The sequence below is a fragment of the Ochotona curzoniae genome, unplaced genomic scaffold (genome assembly GCF_017591425.1).
Source record: "Ochotona curzoniae isolate NIBS_2020 unplaced genomic scaffold, NIBS_Ocur_1.0 scaffold_4506, whole genome shotgun sequence".
Taxonomy (NCBI): Eukaryota; Metazoa; Chordata; class Mammalia; order Lagomorpha; family Ochotonidae; genus Ochotona; species Ochotona curzoniae.
Genome location: NW_024467119.1, coordinates 49,765,589 through 49,778,698, shown reverse-complemented (window position 1 = coordinate 49,778,698; position 13,110 = coordinate 49,765,589). Strand labels below are relative to the sequence as shown.

Here is a 13,110-nt window from a genome sequence, read left to right as displayed (position 1 = left end):
GGTCACGCCTAACTCAGCCTGTCACTCATCCCAGCTCTTCAGCAAACCAATGGATATTGCAGTTCCACAAGGGTGGGCCCACATGCCCTGACCACCATGAATCTGCCCCAAGACCTGATTCTCTTGGCATGCTGGTTAGTGTCATGGTCCATCCAGACATGGTCCACCCCATGCCTGACTCTTACTGGTGGGTACTGTGATCTAGTCCTGCCCTTAGTCTAGCCCTTAGCCCTATCTTTAATGTGCACTGTTGGCTGGTCGTGAAAGGCCATTGAGGCTAACTAGCCCAGCTCAGGTCTCCCATGGGGACAGGTGCATCGGTCTAAACAAGAAAGGTCCTCCAGCTTCCCTCCTACAAATAACTTTGTCTCTGCCCCCTTGCTTACTTGCAAATTACAGTGGACTTAGCAGTGGAAGTCCCCCAGAAATCATTCCTCTCCTACAATGCACGTCCTCAATGGTTCTCTCTCCCACACATCTCTGTACCCCTTTCCTTGAGCAATCTACAGTCCCTACGCCCAAGAGTACATGGGTTCCCCCACCCCTTATTTCCAAGCCCAATCTTCTGGTAGAGTGGGGTGATGTGCTGGCCTGGAACTCTGCCAGCCCGCCAGCAACCCGAGCTCCTGGCTTATGTGCTGGCCTGGGACCCTTCCCCTCCATGAACATTCACAATTCTTCAAACCTGGTGCACCAGCACACCCTGTCAGCATGCTAACCTAGGGCTCTCCCCTCCCACCAGATCCTAGCTGGAGATCAAGTAAGTATGAACCACCCTAGGGTCAGTCCGCATGCCTGGGCACAAGCCCCCAGGTCCCCTCACCTCCTTCCAGTGCCATCCCCCAGTTCCCCTGCAAGCCCACACCCCAAGACCCCCGTAAGTCCACCTGCACAGGTGGAAGCCAGGTGCTCATGCCCTACGTCTTCTCCCATCCTCAGTGATCTCTTACTTACAATATGATGCCATTATCTATTCAATTTTTTGATCTGTGGTGAAGCAGAAACTGGAATTCACACTTTATCTTTGTTTAAAAGGAAAGGAGAGAAGGAAAAAGGAAAGTTGAGGAGCGAGGGAGAGAGAGAAGCTATTATCCACTGGTTTGACAGTTCTCTCTCCACATGTCCACAATAGCCAGGGCTGGAGGGGCTAACGTTGGGAGCTTGAAACTAAGTCAGATCTCCCATATAGATAGCAGGAGCCGAATTACTTGAACCACCCCCTTCTAATACCTAAAGTTTGTATTACCAAAGAAGCTTTGGGATTCATTCTTAACGAACCAAAACCAATACTGCTTTTTCTCTCAAAACAGCTTCCAAATCCATCCATTATTCTACATTGCTAGTATCTTTCTGATTCAAAGTTCTGATATTTCTTTCCTGGACTAACGCAGTAAATACTTAACTGATCTACCTGTGGTTAGCTTCCTCCATCCATCCCTGAATCTCCCAATATATAATACATCTGAAACAGAATGATCATGTCCAGATGCAAATCTAGTCATGGCACCACTGTGATAGCAGTTTCCTATTATTGTTGTGGACAAGACAAACTTCTTTATCTGGCATATCCAGACCTACAAATTCCTTGCCAATTTCCCCAGCTTCACCTCCTATCAGTTTTTGCCTTTTAACTCTAGTTGAGACACCACGTACCTCTTTCATATTCTCTGCATCACTTTCTGCATAAGGATGTACGTCCCCACCATTGTAACTTCATTAAGCCCTGTTCCTATTTCAGTGTTTAGTTCAGGGCTCACATCCTCAGGGAAGCCTCCTTTGACCAGCACTAACTTTGCCTTAATGACAAGGTCGATACCGTTGTTCACCTTTCTAGGACTGGGGATCTTATCTCTTTCTAGTTCATAGAAACAAAAGGAAGACATTTTCGATCCTACCTATCAGGACTTAGGGTTGGAAGTGAGGAAACAGAAGCATAAGGTACATTTATTTAGGTATCAACTTCTAAAATTCAAACTAATATTTCAAAAGTCATGGAGTAAAATATACATAAAATGTTATATTTAAGGAATCTCCAAAAAGCTGAATACTGTTTAAGAAACAAATATCATGTATAGACAACCAGGTTTATCCAGACAGCTGCCAAGAGTGTAGTTCAAGGACTAGGAGTAAGTTAATCATTCCAACAAACTTCATAAAAATACAGATGAGACAACTGAACCTCAGAGGTTTCACAAATAGTTCATAAGACAGCATGAAATGCAATTAGTCAACAGTTGAGTTGAGTACTGCTAGTGTACTAGTTTCCTATCTCTAGATCCTCCTTTCATTACCAACAAAGTGTCTGTTCTAATCGTTAACAGAAACTAAACAAGTAAAATTGACTGATTTATCAATATATACTGCTTCTTACACTTTATTTTTAAAATCAAAATGGAAGTTGTATTTATGGTGTACAACATGATGTTTATGTGATTTGTGTGTGTGTGTGCATGTGTTTGTGTATAGTGCCATGGTTAAATCAAACTAATTTGCATTACTTCATATTCACCTTCAATATTTTTGTTGTGAGAACACTTAAAATCTCTCAGTAATTAAAAAATGTTTATTTTTATTTGAAAGGCAGATTTTACAGAGAGAAAAGGAGAGGCAGAAACACACAGAGAGAGAGAGAGAGAGAGAGAGAGAGAGAGAGAAAGATCTTTCATCCATTGGTTCACTTCCCAAATGGCTGCAATAACTAGAGTTGGGCCAGTCCAAAGCCAGGGACTTCTTCTTGGTCTGCTGTGTGGGTGCAGGGACACAAATACTTGGGCCATCTTTCACTGATTTCCCAAGCACATTATGCTGGATGAGAAGTGGAACACCCAAGACCCGAAACAGTCCATATGGGATGCCAACATTGCAGGTCAAAGTTTATGCAACAATGCCAGAGTGCTGGCCCAACAATTTTCAAGTATACTAATATATTATTATTAACTAATAGAGTCACCATGATGTTTAATAGATCTCCTGAACTCATAACTCATGTCTACCTAAAATTTTGTAGCCTTTGACAAATATCTTAAAACCCATCTCCATGCCCTGGCCTCTCGCAATCACCATTCCACTCAGCTACTTGTTGCACAAAGGGAATGATGCACTGGTAAAACATTACTATAAGTTTTTGACAAAGCAATGATGTGTTATTAAAGCTATTTTACATGAGATGGCAGGTAGCCCAGCAGTGGAGTAGTTCCTTGGGATTGCTGGCATCCCAGGTCAGAGTGCTTGTTTTGAGTCCCAGATAGCCTGTCTGCTTCTCACTCTGCTTCTTGTTAACGCCGGGGCGGCAGCTGCTCTGGCTCTTGTACTTGGATCCTACCACCCAACTAGGCAACTGCCTAGGTTGCCTTGTATGTATACAAGTGCTACACTGCTGGGAGAAAAGCAGCTAGTACCTGGTAGGCATTCTGGGCCTGGTTAATGCCAAATGTGGGTTAACTGTACTAGTGTGCCAAGAGAGTTGTTGTTTCTTCTTCTTCTTCTTCTTATTATTATTATTATTTTAAAGATATGTGGGGAAGGTAGGGCATGGTAGACCATGGCATGCCACCGTGGCTCCCAGGCCAGGGTCTGTGGATTGCCTGGGAAAGGGGATCTAGGGTTGTTTTAGTGGGAGCGACTAAGGGCATGTTTCACAAGGGAGGAATGACTTCAAGGCTTCCATACACCTCCTCACTGAATTTGCAAGGGAACAGAGATGAAGTAGTTTAGAGAGAGGAAAAACTGTAGGGCATGTCTGGATCAGATGAAGGTACCTGACTCCAGAGGAGACCTGGGTGGGGCTAAATAGCACTGCCTGCCACTCATGGTGCACACACAAGTGAGGGCTTGTGGAATGCCTGTTTGGGCTAAGCCACAGGACCTGCCTGTGCATGTCAGAGCAGGGAGTGGGCCAATTTAGACTGTGCCATAGCACCCACCAGAACATGAGAAAACTGGATCTTGGGGCAAACTCTGTAGGGAATTTGTGGACTCACCTCTGTGGGACCACATCACCCACCAGTTTGCACAGAAAGCTGGGGGCAGTGGCAGGCCAACCCAGACTGGACCACAAAACTCATGTGATAGGAGCCCTCATGACACTTGCAGGAGCTGCAGCTGGGAGGAGGCTGGGATGGGACAAGCTGCAACACTTACCAGCACATGCAAGGGCCAAGACTGAGGACAGACCATGCCAAACAGCTGCTGCCTCCACTGCCATGTGTGAGATCGAGGGCTGGGAGCAGGCCTGATAAGGGAACTTGGAGAACTCTCCTACCAGGCCACAGCTCTGAAGAGGTTTAACTTTGGCATCTGCCTTTTCCTATCTGGTCCAAATTATATTGTATTACATACCATGAAGAATATTGTGCAAAGGAATTCATCAGTGGGTTGTGAGAGTGGTAGACTTCATATTCCCATGCATTGTGTCTAGATGAAGGAACTGTTAGCTAGATGCTTCCTGGACTTCCGAGAGGTAGCAAGTATGGAGACTGGGGTGCAGAGGGACTGATGTGAAGTGTTGAGGAGATAGATAAATCACGGGGGCATGTTCATTTTGTCTGGCCCCCATGTGATTCCACCCGTGTCGCTGTGGGTAACCAGGGTCTGCACGAAGACCCTCTCCATTTTGCACTCTGATGCCTTCGAGGTGCTGCTTGGCTAGAGCAGGCATTGCAATCATTTCACATACTCCCCTAATAACATCCTCAGGGGCTGGCATGTATTTTCATGGGTTTGCCCTATTATCTCTCCCTGCTTGAGTCTTAGAGATAATTGATGATGCTTCAGTTAATCATCTTTGCCTCTCTTTTGTTCACCAGGTATTTCAGCCTTCAAGGGGTTCCTTTATTGAGGATCAATGTCTACTCCTATGTAATTGATCACTGTAGACCCAGGGACGCCTGATTCATCGTAGAGGGAGGGAAACCATCATGAATAATCAAAAAGCTGTGGCGGCACTCCTGCAAGAGTGCAAGCAAGTACTGGATCATCTTCTGGTGGAGGCAGCCCCAGATGTGTCAGAAGAAGACAAGCGAGAGGATCAGCGGTGCAGAGGTGAGCTTCTGATGAGAGGCACCGGGGGTGAGCCAGCCAGTTCCCTCTCCGCTCCCCTGCCTGAACAACACGCTCTCGTCTCTGCCCTATTTTTCTTCTCTTGGCAGATGACCACCGAGAGATGAGTGGATTTCTAGGGCATGAATGGGACATGGGCTGCTGGCGGACGGGCCGGGGAGGAAGCCCACTTTGTTGTACTGAATTGCTGTCAGTTCTAATTTTAGGCTTCAGTAAACATGAGGCTACAAGCAACAGTTTAGTTCAAGGAGAACAAAGGGTCCAAGTTGGCTGGTGCACATAAATTTCAATTATTAAAAAATTGAAGCAACTTCTGAATGGTGGCACATACGTTTTTTCAAATCAGAATTTTGTGCCTCATCAGTTTCTATAGATTTCTATGGTTTTCATAAATATGTCATCCACCAGCCCAGTCCCTCCTTTTAGATAACCCATACATCTCTCATTCTATATTCTCACACCGTTTGCAAACTAAATTTACTCATTGCAATATATATCGATTGCACCATGATCAGGGTTTAAATATTCAGCTTTTTCTTTCTTTCATACTTTCATACTTGTGCTGTTCATACTTTTAAATAAGTCATTACTTTGGGAAGTTTGGATACAAAGTATAGAATTGTTACAGTATTTTAGCTCTTCTTTAACCATCTTAGGAGTGAAATAATCCTTTTCTTTAATCTGGTTTCATCAATTGACTAAAATGTCCTCCATTAAAATATGTCATTTCCACGTGATTTTAATATTTTTCTTTGTATTTGGTGTTTTACCCTTCCTTACATAGGTAAGAGCCCCTTCTGTTAAATGGCTGCTAGTTACATAATGGGGAAAGGTTCTGGGAGACTAGGGTATGCCCCATTCTGGTGTATGGGCCCATACCCTTTTTCAGCGGCCCTTCTGAACGCACAGGGAAGTCTTGGTTCCCTCTAACCTGTCACTTGTGTTCCTTCCAAGATAAGCTCCCCTACAAACTAGTCAATCCACCAAGTGGCTCCTCTCCCTTTGCCCGCCACACTCTAGCGTGTGCCTGCTCGCTGGAGACCTGCTTCGGTCAGCTCTGCCGGAGCGATGGGATCCCGGCCCAGCTCACGACCTCTGGCTGGTCCTGCTTCTCCGCGGGAGCTGTGTGTATGTGTTCCGTGTCTCTTCTGACGGTTTGCTCTGGTCCTTTGCTACATCACCCCCTGTTGTCCTCTAAGCACAAATTCCTCTAAGCTTTGTGTTCCCCCCACTTGAAGATTCTGAGCCCCCAATTGGGAAGCATTTTCTCCTTTTCTCTTCCCAAATGCCACAGAATAGGGGAAATAATCAGTTTAGTTCCAGATAAGGCAAATCACGGCTGTAAAATCACTAAATTGGACACGGCCCTGCAGGTAAACTGTGGGAGGTGGGGGGAAGGGGAGTTAGGATCAGAAAGGCAGAGGACTCTGCCAGGGGCTGGCTGAGTGGGATAAGGCCATGGGGGAGGAAACCTCCTCCGCAGAGCCTCGGTCCCGCTGTAATCGGCTGCACCAGCCCCGGAACGCAAGGTGGGCACGCTGATTGGACGCAAACCTAGCCACCTGGGAAGTCGCCGCCTGTGCCCCTAGAGTAGCTTTAGGACAGGGTCCTTTAGGAGGCAGAGCGAGTCAAAGATTTAGGACCACAAGCCCTGTGGTTTTTATTCATTGTCCTTGCTAAGCATAGGTGACCACACCTAACAACTTCCCCTGACACCCCCCCCCCCGCCTCCCCCCAGGCTGAGAAGGAGCTGAAATCCGGAGAGATGTGTTCCAAACACCTGTTTGAAGGTCAGCCATTGTTACCCAGTAGGTTAAGTCCCGCGTTTGCTTGCCTAAGTCCCAAGCAGCCGTGGTGCCCTTGTTTGGGTCCCACCTTGGCTTCCTGAGACATAATAGGTAAAGTTCAATGATTTGATTTCCTGCCACCCAAGGGCATAACCTGGCCTGAACATTCCGGAGTCCTGAATTCATTCCGGCCCAGTCTTGTCTGTTGCAGGCATTTGGGAAATGAATCGTCAGATGGCACATGGTCTTTCTCCCTCTTATTAATAACTTGCTAAAATTTTGATAAAGAAATTAAGCTTGTGCATGATGGCTCAGCGACTACTAAATCCTCAACTTGTGAGCGCCGGGATCCCATATGGGCTCCGGTTCATGTCTTGGATGCTCCATTTCCCATCTAGCTCCATGCTTGTGACCTGGGAAAGGAGCAGAGGGTGGCATATGGCCTTGGGACCCTGCACCCATGTGGGAGACTTGGAAGAAGCTCCTGGCACCTGGCTTCAGATCAGTCCAGCTTTGGGAGTGAATCAGTGGGTGGCAGATCTTTCTCTCTATATCTCCTTCTCTCTTTAAATCTTTTCAATAAAAGTAAATCATTTTTTTAAAATCAGGCTTGTGGTTGTCATGGTGTCAGATTTTCCAGCAGACTCTGAACACACAAGTCCCTAGTCCTGTGATGCTGCCTTCACTTGGAATAACTTAGGGAGCAGGTGCCAGTACTTCTGGGCTGCTGAATAGGGGCCGATGATTGCAGTATCATCCTTACAGGGTATCCTTGGTAACCCATTGATGTGACCCCTGTGATATCCCCACAATACCAAGCAGTCCTTCTGCCTCAGGAAACGTCCTTATGTTTACGCTGTTGGGGCCATGTTCACACAAAGAAATTGCAGGCCAGTGCCAAGTTAGGTTTTCCACCTTGTTTTTGTTTTTGTTTTTCATTCTGTCATGTGTATTTTGCACAATGTAACATGTCTTATGTAGATATAAGACTAAGCGGCTCTTTTAGCCATGATGGTCTTTTACCCATTGTGATGTGATTTATGAAAATGATGAGGCATGACATGTGTCATTAGTGAGCCTGTATGCCGTGGGCTGTGTACAGAAAGAAGCATGCATCTGATTGGCTTGTGGGCACTTGGAAAAGAACATCTCGATTCCACTATGAGGTCATGCCAGGCTGACCAAGAGTGGCTATGTTTGCTGAAGGTGGTAGGCTTGTTTGATCTTGAAGGCACTGGCAGAGAGCAATACAGAACAGGAAACAAAAGCCATGCAAGAATTCATGTAGTGCAATGTCCCAGACCATCTTGTTGTTAGGGGAAGAAACCAAGGGGGGTGGGTATAAATCATGTGGAGCAGTAAAAACAGATAGGCAATTACTACCGAAAAGGATGAGGAGAAGGTAGGTAGGTTTTAGGAGCCACAGGATTTGATGAGCAACTAGATTTGAGTAGAAAGAGACTAATTCCTGGGTTTCAGATTGGGTAACTTGGTAAATGGTGGTGCCATGCATCAAAATGGAGATTATAGAGGGAAAACAGACTTAGAAAACAGTGCATGGGTTCAATCTGAGATATGTTAAATGTGAGAAGCTTGCTTACGCTGTTTGGAGATGTTTTAAGCTGTTTAAGCCTGTGGGCATACACACAGTACCCTTCATTCAGAATCCTGGAGTCACTCCAAAATTCAGAATTTTCCAGGGTTAAAAGCATCTTGAGGTACTTGTATTATATGTGACCTCTATTCTCTAGCAGAAGGTGGAGCAGCAATTATACTCCAACATTAAAATTGTGTTTGTAAAACTTCCAAGTTATTTCACCAAGTAGAACAAAAAAAAAAAAAAGCCTCTAGTCCACTCAACTCTAGTTTGGGTGCCAAACCTACTGAAAAGCTTTCAGCTTCCAGAACCATTCTGGTTTCCAAACGTGGGGCAGGAGATTGCATGTCAATACTCAAATTTCTGGTGCCCTATAAGCAATATAATACAGCTACTCACATGGAGCAAAGCCATTGCACAAAGAATTAGCCCATTCCGAATCCTGTTTGTGCTCATTGTAACTGTTGTTGCGATTCAAGGTCCAAAGTGAAAGGATGAGATGAGGTGAGGTCTTAGAGAAGCAAAAGAGGCTGTGCAAATAACCTCTGCATTACTCAGCTGTCATAGGCCCCAAATGCCATTCCATTCCAGTCCCTGTCTCATTTTACAGGGAAAATAATATTTCCTTCATCCCTTTCTCTGATTCTTCATGCAGAGATGGTCACTAAAGTGCTTTACTTCCTTTCTCAATGCCTGACTACCCCAGTTTACCTGTAGGGCAAAGAAGACTAGGGCCACCCCGAACAGAGCCCCCTCATTATTATTCTTTGCATCAGAAGCAACAGATCAGCAAGAGGTAAGGAAAAGTGTTGCTTTGTTTTGGGTTTTTTTTTTTTTTTTTTTTTGGTCGGGTGAGGTGCTTCACCATAACACTGGTAAGTAGCAGCCTTTTCTTTGACTACAATTTCCTTAACTGAACTCTGACCTTTTCAGCTTCACTCCCCAGGGAGTTAAGGATCCTGCTCCAGGAGGCAAAGGAAATGAAGTGGCCCTTCGTGCCTGAAAAGTGGCAGTACAAACAAACCGTGGTCCCAGAGGACAAAGCAAACCTGCAGGATGTGATTGGCGCCGGGTTGCAGCCGTTACTGGTAGGATGAACCATACCACCTGTCCCCTCTGACATCCGCAAATGAGGCAGTTAGACTCTAAGTGGTCCTAATAGATTCAATTTCTTTGAAGCACTAGGCATCCCGCTACCCTAATGCTCACTCATGCCAGATTGACTAATGTGGGGGGAAGTAGCTGTTTGAAAAGCATCGTTTGCCCATAGCTTCTTGTGTTGAAGCCTCATCTAGTAAAAGTGAGAAAAGTGTGGTCAGTGGGACTAATGTGATGCCTGCCACCCCAAAATGTTTACATATCTTTGGGAGGGTGAGTGAAGTAGTTTTGATCCCACTATGCCTCATATTCTGTTTCTTTTGAAATGCTGCTTCTGAAAAATTGAGTTGATTAAAAACATGAATTCACCACTGTTTCATCAATATGGCTTAGGAGGTAAGCTGTTGAGATCTGGCATAGCCATTCACTGTGTCCCCCCAGGATCTTTGTCATTAAGGTACTTTGGGGAAACATCAGGAAAAGCTTGTTGATGTGCCTTAACTCACCAGAAAGGAGTCAACTCTGTGTCTCCATCCTCAACATGAGACAGTCCCAAGAATGGTGCAGCGATTTGGATGAGGACTCTGGAGTCAGGCCCCAGGCCTGAGAATGGTGCATTTCCCATTCATGCAAGCATTACTTTTTGCTCATGTTCTCTCAGACAGCTCGCAGGGGAGAGAATCTACTAGTTTATCTGTGTTTTGGCTTTGGTTTTGAGAGGCAAAAAGGTGCACGCATAGAAAGGCAGGCAAAGTAAGCTCGAGAGAGTGAGAGCCTATCTTTGTCGCTCCTGAAATGCCACAATAGCCAGGGCTGTGCCAGGCTGAAGCCAGTGCCAAAAATTCAATGCAAGTCTCCCACTCAGATAGCAGGATGGCTAAATACTTAAGTCATTATGGCTACCTCCCAGGGTACACAGTAGCAGGAATTTGGAAAAGGAAGTGGAAATAGAACTCAAACTCAGGCTCCCTGAACTGGAATGTAGCTTGTCCAAGGGGCATCTAAACCATTGGGCCCAATGTCTACTAACTCGTGTGTGTTTATTTCTTGGGTTAAAAAAAATGCATATTTGTCTAAAGTCATTAGAAGTAGTGACAATATCCAAAAATTTTACTGTATCAAAATAATCAGATTATAATATTTGGGTCATCTTAAAATAAATGTAAAGACATTGTCTTTGCTTATTGCAACAAAAATCTAGGACACTCCACAGCGTCTTTAGAGGATTGCCAGAAGCAATAAAATTTCCATCTCTCTCAAAGTCTTGAGAAAAATAAACACAGCATGGGAAACAGACTGGGGATTGCAGGCCAAGGATAGTGAGTATTTAAACTGAAAACCATGGAGATCAAGAGGTTTTTAATAAATGTGGTTAGTATTTGTGGAGAGGCAAAATGAAAAAAATAGAATTTGTATCTAACTGAGGAGTTTACAAAATATTTACACATAAATCATTTTGTTTAACTCTGAGGGTATTCTCACATTTTATAAAGAAGTCAAACAGCAGAGATATTAGTTTACCCAGGGAAAAGACCAACGAACAGTGGAGCTGTGCCTTTGCCTCCTCCTCCAACCACAAGTTGCCACTAAGAACCCCCAAGTGAAGAACTTAAAAGCACAAGTGAATGTTCTGAGAATTCTTTTCTTAAAAGCAAGCTGGTGGCCACTTGATAGACCTGTGCGTGACAGTAAAAAAAAAAAAATTGCTGTGTCTGTGCTGTCCAATTTGGTAGCTCCCCCAACCGCCTCTTTGGTCCAGGTGTGACTGAAGAACTGAAATTGCAGTTTTAATGATTTTGTTTGATTTCTATATAACTGGCCATATTTGGCAAGGGCTAGCATTTCATTGGGCAATATAATTCTAAACAGTGGTTCTTTTTTCCCCCAATCTTCAAAAAAAATTTTTTTTATTATTCTCTATGATATATTTTTTGAGGTATAGAGATTCTCCCCACTTTTCTTTTTCTCCCTCCCCATTTTTCTGCATATTATTACAAAAGTATAGTTGTTTAGCAACAGTTACAAATTTAACATCTGCTATTGAAGTACATCATGACATTATAGGTATAGACAAAGACAGAAAACCTAGTATTGTATTGTCAGTTAGCAATGGACTGTTTCACCGACAGTCTTCCTTTTGTACTGGAGTAGAGATGCCTATTGCAATATATCTTCATTCACCTATGTATTTATTTGTATTGTAATTTACATAAAGGTTGGCTTACATCAGAGAGAACATATTTGTCCCTTGGGAATTGATTTATTTCATTTAGCAAAATGATCTGCAGTTGGGATCATTTTGTTGCAAATAATAGAATTTTATTTTTTTCATGGCTATGTAATATTCCATGCAGTAGATGTACAACAATTTCTCTATCCATTCCTTTTTTTCTTTTTAAAAAATATTTTATTATTATTAATCATTTTATGATACAGTTCCATAGGCTCCTGGCATTTCCCTTATCCCCTCCTCAATTCCCTCACCCCCACCTAGTTCCTCTATATCATTATTAAAATATAGTTCTTCATACACAGTCATATGTCCATCATTGCGGGCATGGACAATGGCAGAGAGTCCAGCATCCTATTGTCAAGATATAGTGAACAGTTTCATTGTAAGTCCATCTTTGTCTGAAAGTAGAGATGCATACTACATTGTATCCTCACATCCAGATATGTTAGTCTCCATTTCACAGCTACTGTACATCCCCTTAAATGAAAAGTCACAATACAAAATCAATAATAGGAAGAAAAATAGAAATTTACAATGCCATGAAGTTAAATGGCATGTTACTAGATATGACAGTCTCCCATTACACAGCTACTATACATCCCCTTAAATGAAAAAGCAACAAAACAAAATTAACATCAGGGAGAAAAAAGAAATTAACAACACCATGAAGTTAAATAACATGCTACTAAAAGACAAACGTGTAGCTGAAGAAATGAAAATCAAGAACCTTCTTGAAAATGATGCTACTGTATGCCCCATGAGTCATTGAATGACTTAATCAGAAGAAAGTGTTTTGAAGAGATGAAACTAACAGAAAACAACAAAACCCAGGCAATATGGTTTCCACTGATTTTGTTGGTGAAGTGTGTCTCTTCTAGACAATAAATAGATGGGTTTTGTTTTTTAATCTAGTCTACTAATATATGACGTTTGATTGAGCTTAACCCATTCACATTCAGGGTTAATATGTATCGGTGGTACTTTGGTCCTGTCATTTTAGGAATGGGTTGTTCATTGGTTTAGTCTTCTGTTGTCATTTTACTGGGATCTTCTTCCCATTTGCCTTTGGTTTTGGTAGATGCTATTCCTCTTCTCTGTCAAGAGAACATCTTGAAGTATCATTTGTAGGGCAGGTTTGAAAGAGGCAAATTCTTTTAACTTTTCTTGACTGTGGAAGAATTCTATTTCATTTTCAAAGATGAAAGAAAGCTTTGCTGGATATGTTATCCTAAGCCGACAATCTTTTTCTTTTAGAATCTGGAATATGTCACTCCATTCTCTTCTTGCCTGTAGAGGTTCCTGTGAGAGATCTCCTGTGAGTTTAATTGGCATTCCTT

The 13,110-nt window shown here is 43.4% G+C and overlaps 1 protein-coding gene across 6 annotated transcripts in view; it reads left to right on the top strand.

The window, feature by feature from the left end:
* The window catches only part of ALPK1 (alpha kinase 1), a 115,891-nt gene that overhangs the window by 51,833 nt on the left and 50,948 nt on the right, over positions 1 to 13,110 (top strand). For all 6 annotated transcript variants that reach the window (XM_040967037.1, XM_040967034.1, XM_040967038.1 and 3 more), the window contains 2 exons: positions 4,806 to 5,040; positions 9,376 to 9,530. In XM_040967037.1, the coding sequence (XP_040822971.1) occupies positions 4,917 to 5,040; positions 9,376 to 9,530 (279 nt within the window). In that variant the 5' untranslated portion in view covers positions 4,806 to 4,916. The remainder of the gene's footprint in view (positions 1 to 4,805; positions 5,041 to 9,375; positions 9,531 to 13,110) is intronic.